At 43.9% G+C, this 21,485-nt stretch overlaps 1 protein-coding gene across 4 annotated transcripts in view; it reads right to left on the bottom strand.

The window, feature by feature from the left end:
* Positions 1–21,485, bottom strand: part of LHFPL3 (LHFPL tetraspan subfamily member 3) — a 261,929-nt gene that overhangs the window by 9,636 nt on the left and 230,808 nt on the right. For 3 of the 4 annotated variants that reach the window (XM_032180568.1, XM_032180569.1, XM_032180567.1), the window contains one exon: positions 7,629–8,458. The exons of the other annotated variant lie outside the window; for it this stretch is intronic. Coding sequence is in view for 1 of the 3 variants with exons in the window: in XM_032180567.1 (XP_032036458.1) it covers positions 8,430–8,458 (29 nt within the window). In the remaining 2 variants the exon portion in view is untranslated. Of the gene's footprint in view, positions 1–7,628; positions 8,459–21,485 lie in introns of those variants that run through there. 4 annotated transcript variants of the gene reach the window in all.

Here is a 21,485-nt window from a genome sequence, read left to right as displayed (position 1 = left end):
GTCCAGGTGGCCAGAGTTGTCCATTGCATCCTGTGCATATGAGGTAGAATTAGTGGTCACACAGAGGTGGACTTCAGAGCACGTGCCCTTCACATCTGATACACCTGGGGTGCTTTGGATCTACTGTGCAAGCACTGGGTGGGTTCTTCGGACTGTGCACACAAAGTGTCATCGTGGGGCTGAGATGCACCAGATTTACTTTGCACACACAGTTGTGGTGTGGGTTTCCTGAACTAAATATGCCAAGCTACTGCGGGCTGCCCTTTCGGGCCCCATAGTGGCACCCCCGAGCACTTTTTGGTACTGGTAACTGTGTGGCCTTAGAGAGGGTTGAATCAGCTGGCTGGTGCAGCTGACTGTGCAGATACATAAGCGCTAGTGCTGACATAGGGGAGCTGATGGGAGCAGGGCAGTAGCAGTAGCACATGCCTAGATCAACAAAAGCCAACTGTGACACTGTGTCCTCGGTGATTTGTCTGGGATTTTAGCATGTCAGACAGCCCAGGCAAAATTATGACGGGCTTAGTGCTTGATGAAGCTGCTGGAGATCTGACAGCACAGTGGACAAACTCCTCTGCTTCTGTCTGGTAAAGGGGACATAACTGGGATCCTGGGACAACTGGTAGTTCTGGATGGAGCTGGCCTGCCCCTGGGGTGGACTAATCCCTGCATACCACAAGAGCCAGGATCAGTGAGACCACATGGGTGGGGATCCACGGAGAGAGAAGTTACACCTGGTTTGAGTAACTGCTGCTTATCTTCTAGGTGAAAGTACTGACCAGTCCCAAGAAAATGATTATATTGATTTCTAATAGCTGTAGCATACCAAGTAAACACATTTTTCTAGTAACACATCTGCCACAGCTCTCCTTACCTCAGGCAGTGAAGTCCTGGGTCTTGGTGCTTAACCCCTTTTGATTCTCTGTCGATTCATTCTGTGATGACCCCCAGATCTTGACAAACTATAGCAGATCAGTGATTTTGAGCCTTCACTTAACATTGGCTCCCCTGGGGAGTTTGGTGGTATCCCTGGGCTTCTCATCTAGCTGCCACAACCTGCAAACAATTAGTGTTGGTCTGGGGCTTTCTCTACAGGGGCACACAAACCATTTCTGGTCTACTGTGTCTTCAGAAATGCTTCTCTTCTTTTAACCTTTTGTAATGATCATTCAGTTGCTAAAGTTTCCCTCTGCTTCCTGTTGTATTCTATAAATTCCTTTGCTTAAAAGCCTCTTGCTGACACCAGCCATCTGTCATCTGGGGGAGAGGAGAAGACACGGGAAAGACAAGTTAAGTGCCGGGTTGCGGGTCAGAAGTCTCCTCTGTAAAATCCTCGCAGAAGCATGCTGAAAAGGGAAAGAACAGGAGTAAGGACTGGGGAAACTTCTCTGCTTCAGGCGTTTGTTTCCTGGCTCGGTGCCCAGCAGGCACTGCATCAGGCAGCTCAGCCCGACAGCTTGTTTTCGCTTCTGCACGCTACTTCATTTTCTGGCCTGGGACGACATCTGGCTGGCGTGTTCTTTCCCACACCCCAGGAAGAGCGCTCTTTTTAGCTTGTTACTGCAGTCCTTGGTTTTAAAATCTAGTGAATCAAGGTGTAAAATAACACGAGGCTGGTTCAAAAATAATGAGATTTAAGTACAGTTGGGCTTTGAGATCATTTGTCTTATGGCTTAGAAACTTTTAGTAGACATATTAAGTATTTTCCTGCTTTCCACCATGATTGGCAGTGCTTGGAAGTCACTTTAAAAATAAAATAAACAAAAAGCAACCCCTCCCACCAACCCACACAAAACCAACAAAAGCAACAAAACAAGACCCTTTGGTAGGTTGGGTGAGCTTAAATGAAATACGTCCCCTCCAAGTAGAGCAAAAATATAACTCAATGTCAGTGACAAGTTAGCACTATGAATACATTAAATTTTGACCTCTATGCACACATCTACAAGTTAAAAGTGTACGGTAAGGACATGGGAATGGTTTCCCTTGAGAGTAGAGCCACGCAAATATCAGCTTGTCCTGGTCAATATTTACTTCATTATTGACTCATTTATGGATCTAATTAAGCATTGGAGCTCAGAAGCACTGTGTACTCTTCACCACTGGCATTTATTAGACCAGACTGGACAGAGGCCTGCCCCCGGAGGTGACTCTGCTTGGAGCAGAGGATCAGACAAGATGCATGAATGTTCTGTGATGCTGTAACTCTCACCCTCTTAGACATGGATCTAAGTATCTGAGATTTTTACCTGCATTCCCTGCATCCCACACAGCACACTTTTGCTCATGGTTAATGTACAAATGGCCTCCTGAGTTCCTGCTTTGTTCCTCTTGGAGCAGGGACTTTATTCTCCAGCCTGGCAATCCATAGTCTCATCAGATTTTAATGTGTTTGGTGAAAAGGCCATCCAAGATGGCCTAAATCTAATGTCCTGTCCCTTTAGGGTTGATCACTTTCATGTTCTGTCACCTCTGAAGATGCTCATGAGTCTCCTATTGCACGACTGGTTACTTCATGTTAAGCTGTGTGATCCAGTAGATTATCTTTTTCCTCTGACCAAGCTTAAAGTATTGTATTTTCTGGGCATGGTATTCAATGGGTTGAACAAAACACTACAAGGGAAATAATGATAGAGAGGGAGGGATACAGAAGAAAACAGTGACAATTAACAACTCTTGGGAAAGGGGGTTTAGGAGTGAACTGAATCCCCAAAGGAGTATTTCTGGAACAGAGATTTTCAGCCTGAGATGCCTGGAAGACTTCCAGGGGATCTTCAAGAGATCACTTGTTGAATTCAAGTCCTTGTATCCTACAAGGTCACGTGTTTATGAAATTTAGAAAGATCTGGAAAATTTTTACAGATCTGCAAACTAGAAAGAATAGAAATCCACTAAAAATGTTCTAATAAAGAGATTGGAGTGAACATAGGGAGAGGCTGTATATACCATCACTGAGCGCACCTCAAAGCCCGAGCTGAAGTCATATGCCAAGAGAGAAGACAATGTCACCATCACCCACTTGGTCCCTAAGAAGGTAAGAAGGGAATTAGTGTCTGTCCCAGCTGGGAAATGCAGCAGCCTGTCCCTGGGAAGCACTGCATTGGAAAATGCTTTTCAGATGCTAGGCAAACTTCTCATCCACATTTACCCAGATGTGGCTTCTCTTTAGTCTTTAGAAATTCAAATGAAAAGTTGTCAAACTCGATAGCTCTCCAGTGTAAGCTAACGCACCAGCGGTTCAGCCTCTTGATTTTTTCCTGTTTCTGAGAGGCGCAGGAGGTTACCTATGCACTGTTTTTCCTCCCTTCATCTCCATAAATGCAAATGCAAAGCTGCACTTGCCAGCAAGCGCCGGGCAGTCCCCCCGAAGATGCTGGCCGTTAGATGGCAGCACAGATATGCTCAATATCCCCTGCTCCCAGGTGCTGCTCCAGGAAAGCCTCCCCATTGCTTTCAGCACCCCCAAGGTACCTCGTGGCTGAAGAATTTTTAGATTACTGAATGCAAAATTAATTAAGGAATGTAAATGAGGAATTTTGTATTATATTACAACGGACAAAATAATAAAGTGGTAGCACATATTAACCAGGAACCTCTTTCAGAATTGCTGAGTGATTTTATCCTGTATCCTTCTGAAGTATCCAGGGAGTTCACCTCTACAGAATAAACCAGCTCCTTTCTTGATGATGTGTACAGCAGCTGATAGCCTAAAAGCTCTTCCAGAAAACTCCCATCAATTTGATGCCCCCAGCCACCTCAGCTCATTGCCTGAGAATCTTACTGTTTCGCAATCTTTTCTACTGCCATTTGAGAGACACAATAAATACAGTGAGACACTTAATTGAGCCTTGGAATACTCCAGTGACATTCCAACTAAGTTCATTTCATTAGTGGAAAAAATGAGGCAAATGGAGAGGAGAGCTAGCTTTCCTTTCACACCTAAATGTCGTCCACCTAGCTCAGTGCTAATTTTGCGTTGTGTTGGCATAATGTCAGATAAAAGAGAATCAGGGTGCTGATTACATTCCCCGAAGCCCGACATTTGTGCTGACATCCTGATGCTTTGCCTTGTGTCTTGTGAGAAGGCTGTGTTTGAGAGGTGTCGATGTAAGGAGGTGCCTGGCCCTCTCTGGGGCAGCCTTTCTTTCTGCACACATTGAAGCCAGAGTAAAGCTCCTGCTTTTCTCTGCCAACACCCTATGGGAAAATCCTGATTCTGTAAAACTAAAAATGTAACTGGTATTCTAGATCATTTTCTGCTGTAAAAACAGGGAAATATATATATATATATATATTTAAATCGGTAATCATATCGAAGAGACTTCAGTCTAGTATATAGGATTTTGACAATCTTGATTTTCTGTTTGTCCTAATAATAGTAATTAAATAGACTATAATTATTAATACATAATTATAATACATATTTGTTAACTATTAATACATCAATCATATTCATTATTAATCATTCTTACAGCTATATTAGGCTAATGTACAACTAACTTGCACGTGACAGAATGAGGAGTAGTATCCCATACTGTTATGCTAATTTAAAACCAGTTTGTAGAGGCAATGTCAGGCCTCACTCCCAGATTTTTAGTCTCTTTTCTTCCAGACTGCCTTCCCAGGTGACCAAGCTGATGTTCAGACTTGGAGGCAGGTCCTGCACCCCTGTTTTCAGTAAGTGGTTTGTGGCCACTGTAGGAACCACTCCAAAAGCAAAGAAGCTTTGTGGTGTCTCATTACTCAATGTAAAGGGAGAGCACGATTTTTTAGACTAAAAATTCTACTTTGAAAAATTTTGTTTCTTCTTTGAAAGTCTCATATTAAAATTCTAATAGAGTCCAATGAGGATGGTGGGTCAGTGTGGAATGGCTGCAAGTATGGCTCGATGGCTACTGCATGCCTATTGCCAGCTACTGCAGCAACAGGCCAAGCTTGTCCCTGCTGTGCGGAGCTCCCTGGGAAGGAGAAATAGGTAAAACTTCAGTGCATGAAAAAAAAGCTATGTTCCTTTCTGAGACTCAGTGTATGGCTGGTTTTCAATGTATAAACTAGCTTGCTTTATTTATTTATTTATTTATTTATTTATTTATTTATTTATTTATTTCCCGTCTACTTCTTATTTCTTTTCAAATCCTCAGAGATTGGGAATAATTCAGCCCCACTCACAATCATTTCTAGATCAACCCCAAACACAGATAGCACTGCATCAGCATCATGGAGACAGATCCAGCATCCACTTGACACCAAAGTACCTCTTGCTGGTGCAGGTTTTGGGATGAGGCACATCTGTGACAGCTCTTGATGGCTCCAGGAATTTTGCCTTCAGTGGAATTTCGTGGAGTGAAATTAGTGGAAATCAGCTTCTGAGCTGTACTGTGTGCTCCAAATTACTTTCTGGAGGTTTCCAGGCTATTTTGGAATATCTGAAATGCATTGCCTGTTAGAATGAACAAGACTGCAACAACCTACACACCTGGCAAGTCTCTGTTTAACTATAACTAAGTTCTAACTTACAATCTTCTTCCTCTCATTGTAAAGCTTTATGCCAAAGTAACCAGGAGCTTTATATTGCCCAGATGTGTACAGTCAGGTACCAAAGGATGCAGACGACTTACCACCAAGGTAATTCTTAGCCTTCTTAGCCTGTAAATTTGATGCATGCACACAAATCCCTGCCCTCACGAAGGGACTGGATTTTGCTCAGACTTTGCATACCTCAGGAATCTGTGTAGGCACAGGCATGCAGGAGGTGGCCAGGATTGTCTTTATGAGGTGGACAGTGTTTCCAGCAAGAGTAGCTGTTACCAGAGATTAGCTGGAGAAAAGCACTATCACGCTTTATTTTAGTATGCTACAAAATTCATTGTTGAACTTTATTAGGTACTTTAATACCAAGCATACTTTGAAGTAACAAAAATTATTGTTATTACTTTTTACAGAAAATCAGGTATTTCAACAGTTTTCTTTACAGTCTTTGTTGACTTAAAAAAAAAAATACAGTTGACAAGTTACAATGGAGTGGAATGGGAAAGTAGTAACATTTTAAAAGGTAAAACATACTATTCATACTGAATCAACATTTAGTGATGTATGTCCTTGTAAGTCTTTCCTTCTGTTTAGGTACAAATGGTACATTTTCACTGACCTGCCCTGGCAGGGTTGCAAGGTCTTGTGATGACACTTTTTTTTTGCAACATTTGTGTGTTTAGAAAGGACTTTTGTGTTACACAGTCACCATGGTGCAAAACATAGTAGTCCATAACAAAATAATATACTACAGAGAAACCCTGTTTTGGTGATTTCTGCCGCAGCAGAAGTGCCATGACTGCAATAATTTGGGATAGACATAAACCAAAAGACCAAAAGAAGTTGATGATACAATGGCACATCCAGATAGCAAAGCTTTTCACAGGCTTTTGAGATGACAACGTGTGTGTGAACCAACAGGAGCTGTGAATGAAGACAGGTTTGCTGAGACACCATTCACAGGAACTCCTGGGTGCCCAGCTTTTTAGGATGTGCATTTTCTAGATGACACTGGTTGGGCTAATCACAGACTTAAAAACCTGTTTGAAGTGGGACCTTAATGACTTCGTGCATCCCCATGTGTAAATTACCTGGTTTTCGGCCCACTTCAGTTCAGTAGCAGGTGCTGGGATCATGCTTATGGTGGCTGATTGATTTGGGTGGGATTTTTTTACCAGCTCTAATGCTGGTCCTGTAGAATTCAAGGGAGTCTCCTACACACAGTTACAAGAACAGATTTAGGTTAAACTACTTTTATTTTAAATGCTACCCAGCTTCACATATAAGTTTACTTGGCAGACATCCACATCAATGCTCAGTTTCTAAAATAAGCAGAGCCACAGTGGTACCTTGGTAATTAGATAAAAGAGTTACCTATTTCCTTGAATTTATTTATTGACAGTTTTCTTGAAGATAATTTTTCAACCAAAGATGAAATTTGTTTTCTGAGATTCACGCCTAAATCCTTGAATACTTTGTGTTGTGCAGCGAATAGTTAAAACCAGCTTTAACCCATGCTTTACTCATGTCCTCAGTGTATCATGGTATTTAGGATCAGCAATAACAACAAATGATTATTTTAGCTGTTTCCCCTGAAAGCCAGAAAATGATGCAACAGGCTTAAAAAATCGTCAGAAACTAGCACTGCAGTGCTTGTTTGGGGCTGGACTCGGCTGTGATGCACAGAAGGGGGCAGGAGAAGTGCTGGGAGCTGCCCGGTCCTGTGCCAGGAGGAGATGTGTGCCGTGCTGGGCTCAGCGGAGAGGAGCAGAGAGGGAGCTGCTGCCTCCCTCCTTCTCCCTGTTGCATCCAGGTCTGCCTCCATACCCTGTGTCTCACCGGCTTTGGAAAGGAGGGGATTTGGTGGGGAGTTGGCTGAGCCCCTCACTTAGCCCCTGTGTGAGCTGCTGGCAGTGTGCATGAGCTCCTGCTCTCTTCAGTTACCTGTGGAGCTGAAGGCCAGAAGGGATCACTTGATCACCTAGCCCGACGGCATAACAGAGGCCAGAGGTGTCTCTTAGTGGTTATGTAGCAGACCAAGGAAAAGAACAGAAATGCCCTCACAGCCAGCAGCTGCTTTAATACATTTAAGGGGTAAATTACTTTTTTTCCTATGAAAAAGAAATCAAGTGGTTTTGTTTTGTTGCTTTAAATGCAAACAATTCTATGTTACCTGGGAAATTATAGTATCATGATATTCAGTCAGACATATCTTATAGTATATATGCTTCATAGAACTAGAATATAGGTCAGAAATAATTTTCCAGTCTTAAGTTTGTTACAGACATAGATTAATTGGAACACATACGCGGTAAAAATTGAGAAGCTTTACAGTTTTAGTCAACGTATTATACACTGAAGTAAATGAGGTGCAGAAATATAGCATTAAAAGTTATGCTTTTTCCACTAGGAGATGGAAACATTCAGAGAGTCTATTTATAAATGCTAATTTAAGAGAGATGTCCTATCAACTTCTTGGCTACTGGGATAGGAATAGTCTGGAGTTAACTGCCTCTCTACTGTGAAAGGTTTTAAAGCTTTTTGCTTTCCGTCTGAATAAAAAAAATGACATTTACAAACCTCTTCAATGCATATATATTACATATGTTTATCTAGCAACAACTACACCCCTTTTAATTTATTCCCCAAATGTGACTTTTCATGCATGTCTTCTGGATGCTGTATTCAGCAACAGTTTCTAATGAGCTGGTGTGTAATCCATGATTGCATTTCTCTTCCAAAAATCACTTCCACGTCTGGCTGATCTATGTTTAGAAGGTGGCGCTTACCAATCAGGCATTTTGCTCTCTTCAGCGTTCTTCTCTCTTGGAGGCCCTTTCCCAAGCTTCTTCCCATTTTAATGTTGATGTACAAAAGCTGTTATTCGGTTTGTTTTGTGCTCATTCTAGTGAGGATTGGCTTAGAAGGACTGTGCAAAACAGAGAGAAGAGAGAAGCTGGTTTACTGCCAGCAAACATAAAGATGTTCATACTGTACTTGGCTCAGGCTGAGCATCTGATCAATATTCAAATACACTTCGCTATTTGTATTTCCATTTATCAGGGAAAATGGCAAGTTTAATCTTCAGCTATGACAATGATTTGTAATCTGGAATTCTTAAAAATCATCTTTCATCAGTGAATCAACATGTGAAGTCAAAATAATCAGATTGCTTCATTTAAAGTTTGAACAATATGAAAATAAAGATACAGTGCATACAGGGCAGGAATCACATTCGCTGGAGGAGTATCATGAATCAAGATAAAATCCTGACGTTCCTGTTCCACATCGATAATTTTTCACTCCCCTGAGCACACAATCCACACTTGTAAACAAGATAAAACAGCGTATGGTGATAAATTTCAAAGGAACAGACCCCACTGAGGACTGAGGTGTTTTCAACCCAATGCCTACCATAAAATCTGAAGCTCCCCCATCCAGTTTCGCTGCACCATACGCAGAGCAGTGTGTGCAGGACAGCCAGTGCTGGCTGTAGCTACACTGCGAGCAGGGTGAGGAAGGCTCCCCCAGCCTTGCTGGAGGTGACTGCCCATAAATCAGCCCTGGAGGGGACAGCTCATGGGAACAGCAGTGTAATGAGAAGGTCTGTGTGCAGACACACATGTACAAGTGCATGCTCTCACCATTGTTTGCTCTCCGGGCATTCAGCGTGGGATGGCTGTGCTCTAACAACCTCTGCCAAGCACACGGGAGCTGTGCTGCTTTGCAGGTGCATGTATGTGTGCCAGCAAATGCAAAAATGTGACTACTCCGGGGCTTGGCTTTCACCAAAATGAGCTCTTCAGATCAAAATGAGCTCTGCAAATACACCGTTAGCTAAATTCTCCCGATGGCTTGTGCCAAGCTATGTAGTCCTTCTACAGGCAGCCTCCTCGTTGTCTCCTGTGGTCAGAGCTCCTGCAAGCCCACAGCCTGTGGGAGAGGATGACCACCTTCATCACAACCTTCATCGTAACACAGGGGCCACTGTGGGCCACTGCTGGGACTCAGGACTTGGGGAAACCATGTTTGTAAAAATAGAAGAATAAGAATGGATTTAACTCTGAAATGGCAATGAACTAAGAGTTTCAGAACTAGAAGCTCTTAAACATGTTAGAGACAAATGTTTTATTCCCCCTGAAGTTACATGGACCAGCCATCTTCTCCTATCCCCAGTGATTCCTTAGACTCCTTGGCCTGCTGCTAATTCTACCATGGACACCGGGGAGCATGAAGCCCTGAAGCAGGGGCTGGTGGTGCCATGGATCTGGGAGCCCAGTGGTGTCTAACCACTAAATGTGGGCCCTGGGCACCTGCTTCCCCCATCAACTTCCAACAAATTGATGTTTTTCAAGCAAAGTTGGTTTTGGCAGGAAAATTCTGACTCGTTATAGCCCACACGTGTTCAGCAATCATCTGTAGTCCAGATGTATTTCAAAAAGAAGACATTTTTAATTGATACTGCTGACACTAGAAACTAGGAAATAAATTATCCAAGAAGCATAAGCTGAGCTTAAGGAGGGCCTTGCTGAAGATGAATGGATCTGTTTTCCTTTTGTCAGAAAATGAATATGCAATATAGTGTTCGCTGTGGTAAAAACATTCTTAGGATGTGAATATATAATGGGACCGACAATTTCCAGTTTTGAAAGAAAAAAATGCCATTGATAGCTCCAGGAGTTTCTTTTTTCCCTTTAAAACGTGGCAAAAAGGAAGGATAAAGAATGAATGAGAAATGCATGTATTTGTGATAAACAAAATTTATTAAAATAGCCTAAGTTGGGAATTTCAGTGTCTTTTACTAATATGGTTATTAACGTAATTAGTAGGGTAATTATTAATATAGTCAAGTAGCACTGCTAAATACAAGAAAGAGAAAGTATCTGAATCTCCAACCTATTTATTTGCTGAGTGAGGGATCATTTTTGAGACTTTGGAACAGTGCGCCTGTGTTATTCAGATCCTTAAGAGTGCTCATTGGATTTCCAGCAGTCTTTGAGTTGTAACAGTACTGGGGTTGCTCAAACCTTTATTAGCTCTTTTGACAAATTTTGCACACAGGTGATATAGACATGGAAATGAAGGTTAATAAATACCAGAGGTGGCTTGCTGATAAGGCAGAAATAAGTCATTCACATCCAGCATCCCTTAGCCTGGTGTGTATCACATCATAGGCTCTCAACTTCTTGAAGTTTCTTTTTTTTAGAGCTACTCACAGGCCTTTTCTAGCGCTGTTGCCTAGAAATCAGTTAATGGAAGCAGTCTTTGTGAAAGCTGTATTGCCCAAACCACCTAGGTACTATGCTGTTAAATTCTCTATTTAAAGTCTTGGAAGGCTGCCTGTGAGGCTGACATCCTGACAATGCATTTTTTACTCGTGTTTGAGCCATTCAATTAGGGAAGTCACTTCTGTTGATGGCTGGGGTGCAGTCACCCTGTGAAAGATTTACAGCATTTTAATGTTTATGTACATTTTCAGAGGGGCCACCAATATGTCTTTGTTTTGAAGATGAAAACACATAATAAGATTTCGAAGTTGTTCCCTGCCAAGGTATAAAACACCTACTGAGTTTCAGGTAGTCCCCTACATGCTGTTACTGTAAAGGCAGTCAGATGGATAGCAAATACACAGAGAAAGGCACACCTTCCAGGTCTGAATGTATTTTCTCTCCATCAGACTTAACACTTTACCCCACTAATTGTCACCAGACATATTTATGCAATCTTTGCTGATTGTTTGACTGGTAGCCTAGAAAGTAACACCTTTCCAAGAGCTGATCTTATATCGCTGGCTCCAAACACACACAATTACTGTGGTTGCCTGAACTAAAGAGCAACTGGCATTCATGGTCACACCCAAATCAGTGCTGTTCCAAAATCACACCAGCTATCAGAAGCCCATGGGTGATGAAGCACCAGAGATTTGCTCCCAGCATCTCCCCTGTATTTCTCTAACCTAGGGAGCAGCATTATAGCTCTGGAAGACTGGCACCGTGTTTGGTGTGTGGCAGGAGATGAAGGAGGAGAGGAACATTGCTGTTGAAGGTCTGCAGCTGGAAATAAAAATGCTGAGGCACCTTGGATAAAACAGCTGCCCAGGCAGTAGGCCAACAAAAAGGGGTTTTAATGAGGTGCTTCGAGTTCTTGCCTTTCTGCTTGTGATCTGGGTCAGCTCCTCATAACCACAGGTAGGTGGTTTTGTTGTTCACATCATGGTTGGTGCAATGCTAAGCATGTTAAAACTCCACTTGTAGCTACTACACTCCAAAACTCAAACAGCAATGTGCAGTCAGGTCCTGGGCAACAGCCAGATGCGTACAATTAAAAGGCATGAAATGCAGGAAAATGCCCAGCAGCAGTGGGCAGATGGTGTCCTGTCTCCTCTCCTTTCTTTGAAGATACTTCCTTTAAAGCACGTAACAAAAATTATTTGGGCTGCCTGAGAGCAATATTTTATTTTCCTTGTGATGAGAGAGGAATAGGGGGTTCTTTAAGTACGTGTTCTCCTTTGCTTACCTGCCATGGGTGCTTTTTCCTGCCTGATGCATCCTTTGCCCAGGTCTTTTTGGGTGTTATTATGCATTCAGAGAATCCTTAAAGTTGGGAAAGCCCTCCAAGATCAACCACCCCCTACCACCAATGCCACCACTAACCCATGTCCCCAAGCACCACGTCCAACCTCTCCTTGAACACCCCCAGGGACGGTGACTCCACCACCTCCCTGGGCAACCCGTCCCAGTGCCTGACTGCTCTTTCTGAGCAGAAATGGCTCCTCATTGCCAGCCTGAACCTCCCCTGGCACAACACCCTGAGAACCACCCAAATATCATGCTCTCAGTAAACAGGCAGGCAGCAGATCAGGTCCTCTCTTAACATGTAAGAGTCCTGGTGATTAAAGCTGAAACCCTAGCATGTGTTTTTGGAGATGCTTCCCACAGACAGTCCTGGAAGAAGATGTGTGGTCAAGAGATGAGTGAACCATGCCTACTGCTGCACTGCAACGTAGACACAGAAAGGAAGGATTGAGTTTCCCCTGTCGAAATGGAAGGAAGAACAGACAGAAATTCCTGATCTATTTTGCTAGCAGCTCCCTTCCTGGTGTTTTACCATTCGGCATCTTCCAACAAAATGTGATAAATGAGCTGTCCACACCAGAGCTACCTGAGCCTGTTTCCTCCTCCCCCTAGCAAGCCAGCAGGCAGAAGCTGGCAGCTGCGGCTCTGCAGCCCCTCACAGTGTCTGGGAGCGCAGGGATAATGAGACTGTGAGAGCACACAGCAAACCTCAAGGAGTTGCTAAAAGTTTTATAAAACTTTGGGATTGGAAGTGGGATGTTTTTGTCCATACAGCTTAAGAGGAGAAGCTCATCTCAACAGAAGGGCGCATGAACTAGCTCTTCTGCTGAAGTGCTTCCTGGCAATAAAACAGAATCAAATCACATAAATAATAACAAGGTTTTAACTAATTCAGTATGCAAACCCCATGAAACTAGATCTGAGAGGGATGATAAGGCCTATTTGACCTGCTGGGTGGTATCTTGTGCATCTTGCTAGTGGCAGCAGCTGAACTCCAGGGGCATGGCTGTAGGAAATGTTTGTTCCCAGGACTATGCGAAATGGTGGAAGCACTCAAAAAATTTCTAAACATCCAGGGAAAGGATGCCCAAGCTGTTTTGCACACAGAAGGCTCAGTTCACGGCTGCACAAGGGCATCTCTAGTATCTGAGAGGACTAATTCAGGGCCACAAGGAAGCTAATGGTTGGAATTAAGCACTGAACACATGAATGCCATTTTAGTAAACACCCTTTTCCAATAAGAATCAGAAAAATGCCTGAAGGATCCCACCAGAACAATTTTGCCAACTTACTGGTATCTGTGTACAGGCATAAACAACTCATGCACTGTCAGTCACAAGAATAAGCCCAGAGCATTGCAGGCACACTGCAGACCCCAAGCCGCCCTCCTTGCGCACTCGGTGCTCCCACTGACTGCCCTGCTGGTCACATCCTACCCTTCCCCGCCAGACCCTAGCTGCGTCTTGTAGTTTTAAAATCCAATTTATTTGTACATTTTTTTTCCTTTTTCTTTTCCTGTTGCTGTATGTAGAGGCTGACACAGGGCAGGAGGAAAAGGCTGTCAGTTCAGAGAGGTTGGTTGTAGCCAGTGTGCTATGGAGGGGAGAAGAATGGCACAACATTGCTACGCTATTTTCTGGGTTGCTTTCTTTTATTTCTCCAGGCAGAACATGTTTTGAAGATGTTATGACAATAAGAAAAGGTCTCCAGAGAAAATTGTAGTTATTAAGACAAATTAATTAAAAAAATAAAAGGATCAAGCAATTAAGTCTGATGACCTTGTGCCAATGTATGAAAGGAGAAATATATTGGGAAATTAGGTCTGGAGCCAGGGTGCAACGTGACAGTTTCCCTCTTTGTTTTCTTGGTTTCTTCAAGTCCATTTTCTTCTCCAGATGAAATTTTTGAGGAAGGTGGGGAGCTTTTTTGGGAGGAGAAAGAATATAGAAGATGGGCTGGGAGATGCATCACACATAGCAGCAGCTCTCCAGGAGTCAGGCATTGAGTGTGAGGCCCAGGGCAGGGACAGCAGATTCATTTCATCTGGGGATGATTCCTAGCACAAGTGAGCACCTGTTGGCTCCTGCAGGACTGTAGACATTGGAGAAGACTGGAGACCTGAGTCTGAGATGGACAGAGTGAGATGTGTGAATCCTGAACAATGGGATTTATAATTGTCCTGCACACAGCGATTAACAGCATGAATGGGAACATAAAGAGAGAAGCTCCTGCCCACACAGAGATGATCTTCAGCCTGAAATATCAAACTATTAGGCTGTTGTGGATTAGTTTCTTGTAACAAGTTGCCAGAGAGCTTTTTGAGCACAGCTTGAGGGCTGGTATTTTTAGTCCTGTTACTTATCAAGCAACTGCATGCCCCCACTGCCTTTATGGAGGGGTGAATGGTTTTACAGGAGGTGAGTTTGAAGCTTCAGCTCCATCCTAGGAGGGCTGAGCACCCAGCATGATGAGATGCTGATGAGCCTGGTACAGGGCTGTAAGGAGCTGGCCAGCCTGGTGGGAAGCGTGAGCCAAGCTGCGTATCACAGCCAGCTCAGCTGCTCTCGTCAGCAAGATCTTACACCAGGGGCAGGTGCACTGTGACTGCAAATGTTGAGAACTGGGGCTAGAGCTGCTTCAAGAAGCACCTCATCACAGCCTGACAATTTTATTTCAACAAGATCCTCCTTCAAATGCACCTAAATATAACCAGATGGTGGTGACAGGCTCTGAAACCCCAAATTTTGGCTGGCTTCAAGCTCCCCCTGCTACCCTGCCTAGTGCCTGGCTTGGGTGGCCTTCTGGTTTGAATGTGGCTCCAGGAATACAGCATATGCGTGTGCATTGGTGAGAAAGGCAGGAGGAGAGTGACAAGTAGAGGGAAGAGAGACCTATCCACGGGTAGGGTAAAGTCATAGCTGTCATCCCTGTCATCTGTCAGCAACAGCCTGTGCTGATTGGAATGGGGCTGCCTTGGGCGACAGCTCCACTGCTTTGCTACCAGCAGCTCTTGGGTTCCTCAGCTGGATGGCTTGGTGCCAGCACCACAGGATCTTCTGAGCCAGCACGACTGCTCCTGTGCCACACAGTGAGCACTGAACAAGGGAGGAGGCTGTGCCTCTGCTCGAGGTGGGCACCGAGACACTGGCATGTAGTGACCAGATCCAGTGGATCAGTGGGGAGCATTTTCTTCCACTTCAATATTTACTCTGTGCCTATCGAGAAAACGAAGATTTTTTTATCACAATGAACAAACGGAGCAAAAAGCCTCCCATTCTTTCTCCAAAAGAACTTTCTTTTACTGTGGAACAGGAATTCAGGAGGCATCAGAGAGCTGCTCCTTCCTCCGGTGGTTCCCTTCCAGAAGGCTCATCAATTTGTCTTTTGTACTTGCTGATGTTTCTGGGGCGTTTGGGATGGCAGTCACGTCTCAGGACAGGTTTGCTGGCATGGGGGATCTAGTATGTTGTTAGAAGGACTGGAGAGAGGCTGAAATGCCTTCATCAATAACGTCTTTTACGTGAAGTAGCTTCCTGCTCTGCGGAGTTGTAGGCTCAAGTCAAGCAGAATCAGTTCCTTGTTTCTCATCTGTTTTTATTTCCTCTGTGTGGTTTGCTGCAGTCTTTCGTTACCCAGATGGTCAAATAAATTGCTGTCACTGAACAGTAGTCCCTGAACTGTGATTCCCAAGCCCTTTCTGTTCCTTAGCTGTTGAATGAGGAAATGTTTTACTTCTTTCATATTCCACACATTTACTGGCATTGCTTTTTAATTTCTTTCTTGGAACCCAGAGGATCTGTAGGTATTTTTGTTTGTTTCATGAGCCTTCAGGCTGCGTGATCAGACTGATCAGACTGCCCAGAAAGCTCTGCATCATCTTTATTTAAAAACTGTTAGGAACTTTGATCTCTACTTGTTTCCTGAGAGCCCTGCTGAGGACAAGGCTGTGTCAGTCTAGGCACCCAGATAGAGTCCTGAGCAGAAAGGCCAGAAAATGTTTGGATTGTCAGCTTATATTTTTATATTAAAAAATATTAAAATAAAATATATATTTATATATTTCTTCATTTTGTTAATAACAACAGCTTTATATCCACTGTAACTAGCTTTGTATCCTCCAGGAGCTTCCTGTACTGTGCTGCATGATGTTAGAAGCTGCCATCAGCGTACCTTTGGTCTGGGAAAACAAATCTTGCTGACATTGATGCAAAACTCTACTTTTCTACTTTTTTGGCTAAGTAATCAGAAAGAAGCCAAAAACCATCCTAGGGTGCCAGGGGCTGTGAGCAAGGCTGAGCTCAGGGAGAACCGGTCACCAGCTCCCACGCAGTGTTGGTTTGAGCCTGCCCGTGTGTGCAGCAGGGGAGAGGAGTTTGGCCTGGGGAGAGAGCTGGGATGCTGGAGCAGAGCCACGAAGGTGCCAGTCAGGATCTCTGGATAAGGAAACCACTACGATGTGGCTCATTTTGCTGTGGTGAAAGAAACAGAGCCTGGCTCTTTTTCAAGAGATTGGATTTCTCCAGATAATTTCCCAATCCATGTAATAAGTTTTTCCTCCCAGCAGAAAGAAGCAGGGCCATGACAATTTGCTGGCCATTCTGCCATGCTAAAAGGAAGTTTTCCATGCATCAAATTTCCTGAAATGATTCATTGATTTTCAAATGCTGTACTTCATTAAAATAACTCCAAGAAATTCGGTTTCAGTATCTCAGAAAACAATAAAAATATCAATGCTAGCAATTCGTAAATGCTGCAGAATAATAAAAGCTTTTAAACTCTCTTTTCTTTGTGTCAAATTCATCTCCCTCTTCTCTGGCTAGTGTCAAAACTGCATGGCTTGGGAGGACCATGCAAACCCGACCCAATCTGGGCAGGATTTGTGCTACAACCCTTGCCCTGGACAGTGCGGGCAAAAAGGGAATGTGGTGGCTGTGTTTTTGGGGGCCATCCCTGCCCTAACACCAGCTCTCTTTATTTCATCTCCTGATGCTTATCCTCTGCTGGGATGAATGTTTCAGTGAGGATGAATGTTTTGGTGAATGCTTATTCATTTTGAAGCATTACAAGTGCATCAGCTTCTGCCTGGTGCTGGGAGAGTCTCTGATTGCAGTCCAGATTTACATGAAACGAATAAGCAAGGCCTGACCATCAAGGGACTGCATTCCCATGAGGAGTCATCACTACTCACAGCCTTCTCCAAAGCTTGCCCAAGAAAACTCCTGCTGATTGCAGTGGAGAAAATAAACACTGAACTGTCGCAATGTGGGGGGAAAAGCACAGATGACCCTGGGTGGCTGCTGGGGCTGGAGGTGAAGGAGAAGGGTCCCACAGCCCCAGGGCTTCCTCCTGAGCACCTCAGGGCTGGGGCTCACTGACCCAAGGCTGCAGAAACCCGGGCTCTCCATCCAAACCCGTTAATGAGCTGCCAGCATCGATCCCCTTCTGGCCTCTGTGAGACGAAGTTGCCAAGTTACGTGCTTGTGGGAACAGAAAGATAACGATCTGGGGAAGCTTTAGTCTGAGGCTTCAAAACTGCAGCTTAATGATTAGCTAATGGCCTACCTGAGCATGGAGATGTTAATTAGCTGTCTATATACTCTCTGGGCAAATAGGAAATAACTGGTGCCACGCATAAAACCAATCATAATTTCCAAAGCTATGAAATTACAAGCAAAACTCCTCCTTACTAGAAAATACCCTAAAGGACTCCCCATGGGGTTCAGTGAAATTTAGCTTGGTTTAGGAGATGGCAACACCAGAGTCTAAAGAGAGGGAGAGGCTTTCAGTGACCACAATCAGTCATGGAGAGCTGTCTGGCAGGCAGCAAGGAGCATGTGGACCTCTCATGGTCCTGACGGAGCTCATGACAGCATCCCTTCAGTCATCTTCCCTTTCACACTGCCCTGCAGGATTGCTGCAGAACTGATGTACACAGGCTTTGGACAATATATCAGGATTTATGACTGCTATTATTTTATATTACTCCCTTAAACATTTTTTTCTGAGTTGCTTTAGGAGTGTTAAGTGTATTCTTGCAAAAGAAAAAGAGGAGATTCCCTCCCCAAAGAGCTTTCAGCACAGAGAGAGGGCAGTGTGCAGCAGTGCAGAGCCAGAAATCCTTCATGGAGAAAAAAGGGGAGGACTCACAGCTGAAGAGCATGCAGGAGGGCAGCCTGCTTTGCAGTGGCCCTGAATCACAGCCATGGCAGCGCCTAGGCCATGCTCCTTCTCCTTTGGCTCAGAAGCAGGGAGGTGACAACTCAGCACATCCAACAAGCTCTGTAGTTTTGGGCATGTGAGGCTTAGTGAGACGTGGAGTGGAGGTGGCGATGGAAAGAGCATTGTTCCTAGAGCTGCCTTTCTCCTTCCCATGGGAGCTGGTTGTTGGAGTGAACTGTGGTGCACCTTGCAGGGATGAGACCATCAGCAGGTAAAGGGTGGTTTTTCCTACAAGCTCCTGCTCTCCCATGGAGGCTTATCTAACCCTCAGATGGGGCATCCCACACACATGTGGTGGTGTAAATAACTCACCTTGTTCCCTACTCTGAGGTTACACCTCATACAGCATAGGCTTGGCTCTAGGGAAACCTTGGTGGCTTCTTTCCCCCTTCCTCCCTATGCCTGATTCCCACATGTGCCTGGACAGTTTTCCATGATTTTGGTCATTCCCACCAAGGACTGTAAGATAATGTTCATATACATGTCACTTAACCTTTCTAAATAAAGATGTGGTTGCCACTGTAATGGCAAGAAACAATGGGGAGGTCTCAAAAAGCCACCAGCCTGGCTGGAAAGAGTAACGGAGAGTGGAAAATAACACAACCCACAACCTCAACCCAACACCTAGTTTGGATTCCTCAAAGCTCATTGATCAGTCACCCCTCCTCAAAGATAATAATAGTTCAACACAACCCATTAAAGATGATGCTCAAAAATGATGGATTTGCTCAGAAATGAAAGTTATCAGTAAAAGAGGGGGGATTTAGGGCAAAGAGAAGATGAGTCTGCCCTGTGAAGCTGCAGGCCGTGAGGAGCAGTGAAATGGTGCCTTTTGCTGCACCTTGAGCCCTAAGTACAGGTGCTACTGTATTACCTTGCTCTGTAGCTCTCGTAAAGAATTCACAAAGGCTTTCTGCCCTGAGTAAATGTTTTTTGTCCATCATTCCCTCTCGTTTTCCTTCATAAGGGTATGTCTCTGTGGCGAGAGCTATGACCTGGTGGTGGTACCAGGGACCTCTGCAGCTCAGGGACCTGTCCTTTGGCACTGTTGAGGCTATTTTGTGCCAACTTCCCTGTACAGGTGCCTCCAGCATTGAGAATCTGGTCCCCACCAGGACGCCTCACTGGTGTTCAAATCCTAATGATGGATTTCTGCTCTGGAGTGATGGCTGGTGTAGTGCGGCTGGGTTAATGCATGTCAGCTGTCATCGTCCTTGTCAGCCGCTGCTGTCAGCGAGCAGCGGGTGAGTAAATCTGTGATGATGAATATCCCAGAGAGGGCAGGGATTAAATATTTCATCGCTTCAGACACTGAAACTTCTCCTCATTTGGAATTATTTTTTTTACGTCCTCTAAGATCACCCTGGCCCCAGAGAAGAGCAAAGGCTGTGTGGGTCTCCTGAGCTTCAGCCATGGTTGCAGTCAGATGAGTGTGGCTATCTCATGGTGTTTCCCAAAGTTTTCCCAGGGTCACCAAACCCTGGAGATGAGCTTGGTGTTCAGCCCTATGGCCCCTGCAGCACCCTGCGTCCTTTCTCCTTCTCTGAGGTGTCTCTCAAAACCCACCACTAGCAAAGTGTCACATTATTGATTGCTTGGGAGACAGAAAAAAATGCAATTATTCAGATTTTTAGTCTCCCAGGCTTTCCTGGTGTTACCCACAGGAACATTATATTAAAGGGATTTTCAGTGCAAAATACCAATTTGTTGAGACTGAAGCTTTCTCGGGTGCTTCTCTTTAATCACATCAAAAACGTTATTCTGGGGGAATATGAAAAATGAAAGGAAACGCTCTGATAAACAAGGTCTTGGCTACTTTGGGAACTGGCTCTTTTCCCCTATCTATAGGACAAAATAAAAATGAAAACATCTTTTTTGTTCCATGCCAGATGAGAGAGGAGAGCCCTCCTGTCATTGCTCATGAGATGAAGTCCTTGTTTTCCAGAAAGCCTTAATGAGCCACAAACCTCCACAAACCAGGGAGATGTACAAACGCGAGCTGAAAACTCTGATTTATTTCTTATTTACCTCATGTTTCTTGAGGGCAAAGGGTTTTCTTTGCAATTACAAGGAATTGAAGGGTGGGTTTTTTTTGAAAGCTGACATTCAAGTGTAAGATGAGATCCAGAGGTGGAACACGAAAAAAATAGCTTGAGCAGTCACGACATTTCTAAACTTGTAGGTAACTGCACAGTCATTTCCTCTTCAACCTTTCCTCCTCTTTATATAAGCTCATCTCCTTCCTTTGTTGTGCTTTTTATCTGGACAACAAACAAGCAGTATTTTCTGTATGGGTACATTCCTATAGGTCTGTGGTGCCACTGACTCCGGTATTTGAGGACTCAGCTGGACCCCAGCAGAGGAGGGGTACTATGGACTTGCAGGTGGATCTTGCTGCTTCTCCATTATGTAAAACACCAAAATCAGTATTCATCTGTGCATTGCAAAGTAGCAGCATTTTTTTTTTTTCCCAAGCAGGGAAAGCATAGTTTGTGCTGTCTTATATAAAAATAGCAAATCTTATGAGAAGCTTTTCCCTCAGGCCCCATGGAATAGAATTTGTTCCTTAATAACAGACCAATGTGTTTTAATTGCTTACTGTAGACTATTACCCATTAAATTTAGCTGAAAATGTGACACCAGCAAGAAAACTTATTTTCTGTTTTGCTTCCTTCTGCTTTTGAACTGTCAAATAACTTCAACATGTAAGGATAAAACATGACGGATGACTCAAATATGTGACAGGTCATAAAATATTGATTCTTAATGTTATCTCCTAATGAAACACATCTCACTGTGGGTACATCTTCTTTAATTGGGATTCCTGACTTCTGATTATTACGAACCCACTGTAGGCAGCAGTCTAGAATTACCAAGTGTTGGGTTTGATTCCAGGGAATTGGAAAGCTGTAAATAAGGACTCAGTTTTACTTCTCTTAAACCAGTACTTCAAATCTAGACTCCCAGCCATATTTTCTGTTACAGTCTGTCTCCTCTAAACTCTTTTGGACCTTTTTGGTCCTTTTGGAATCAGTAGAGCCAACCCAACTTTTACAATCATCTGATAATGAGAAACACTGTGGCTCTATCTAGGAATCCCCTCCGGGACTTTTCCCCCAAGATAAGAACCTTCTCTTGATTATGTAGGAAATATATAAATCA

The sequence above is a fragment of the Aythya fuligula genome, chromosome 1 (genome assembly GCF_009819795.1).
Source record: "Aythya fuligula isolate bAytFul2 chromosome 1, bAytFul2.pri, whole genome shotgun sequence".
In the NCBI taxonomy this organism is placed as follows: Eukaryota; Metazoa; Chordata; class Aves; order Anseriformes; family Anatidae; genus Aythya; species Aythya fuligula.
Note: the sequence above shows the minus strand (reverse complement) of the source record. Positions and strands in the feature narration are given on the sequence as shown.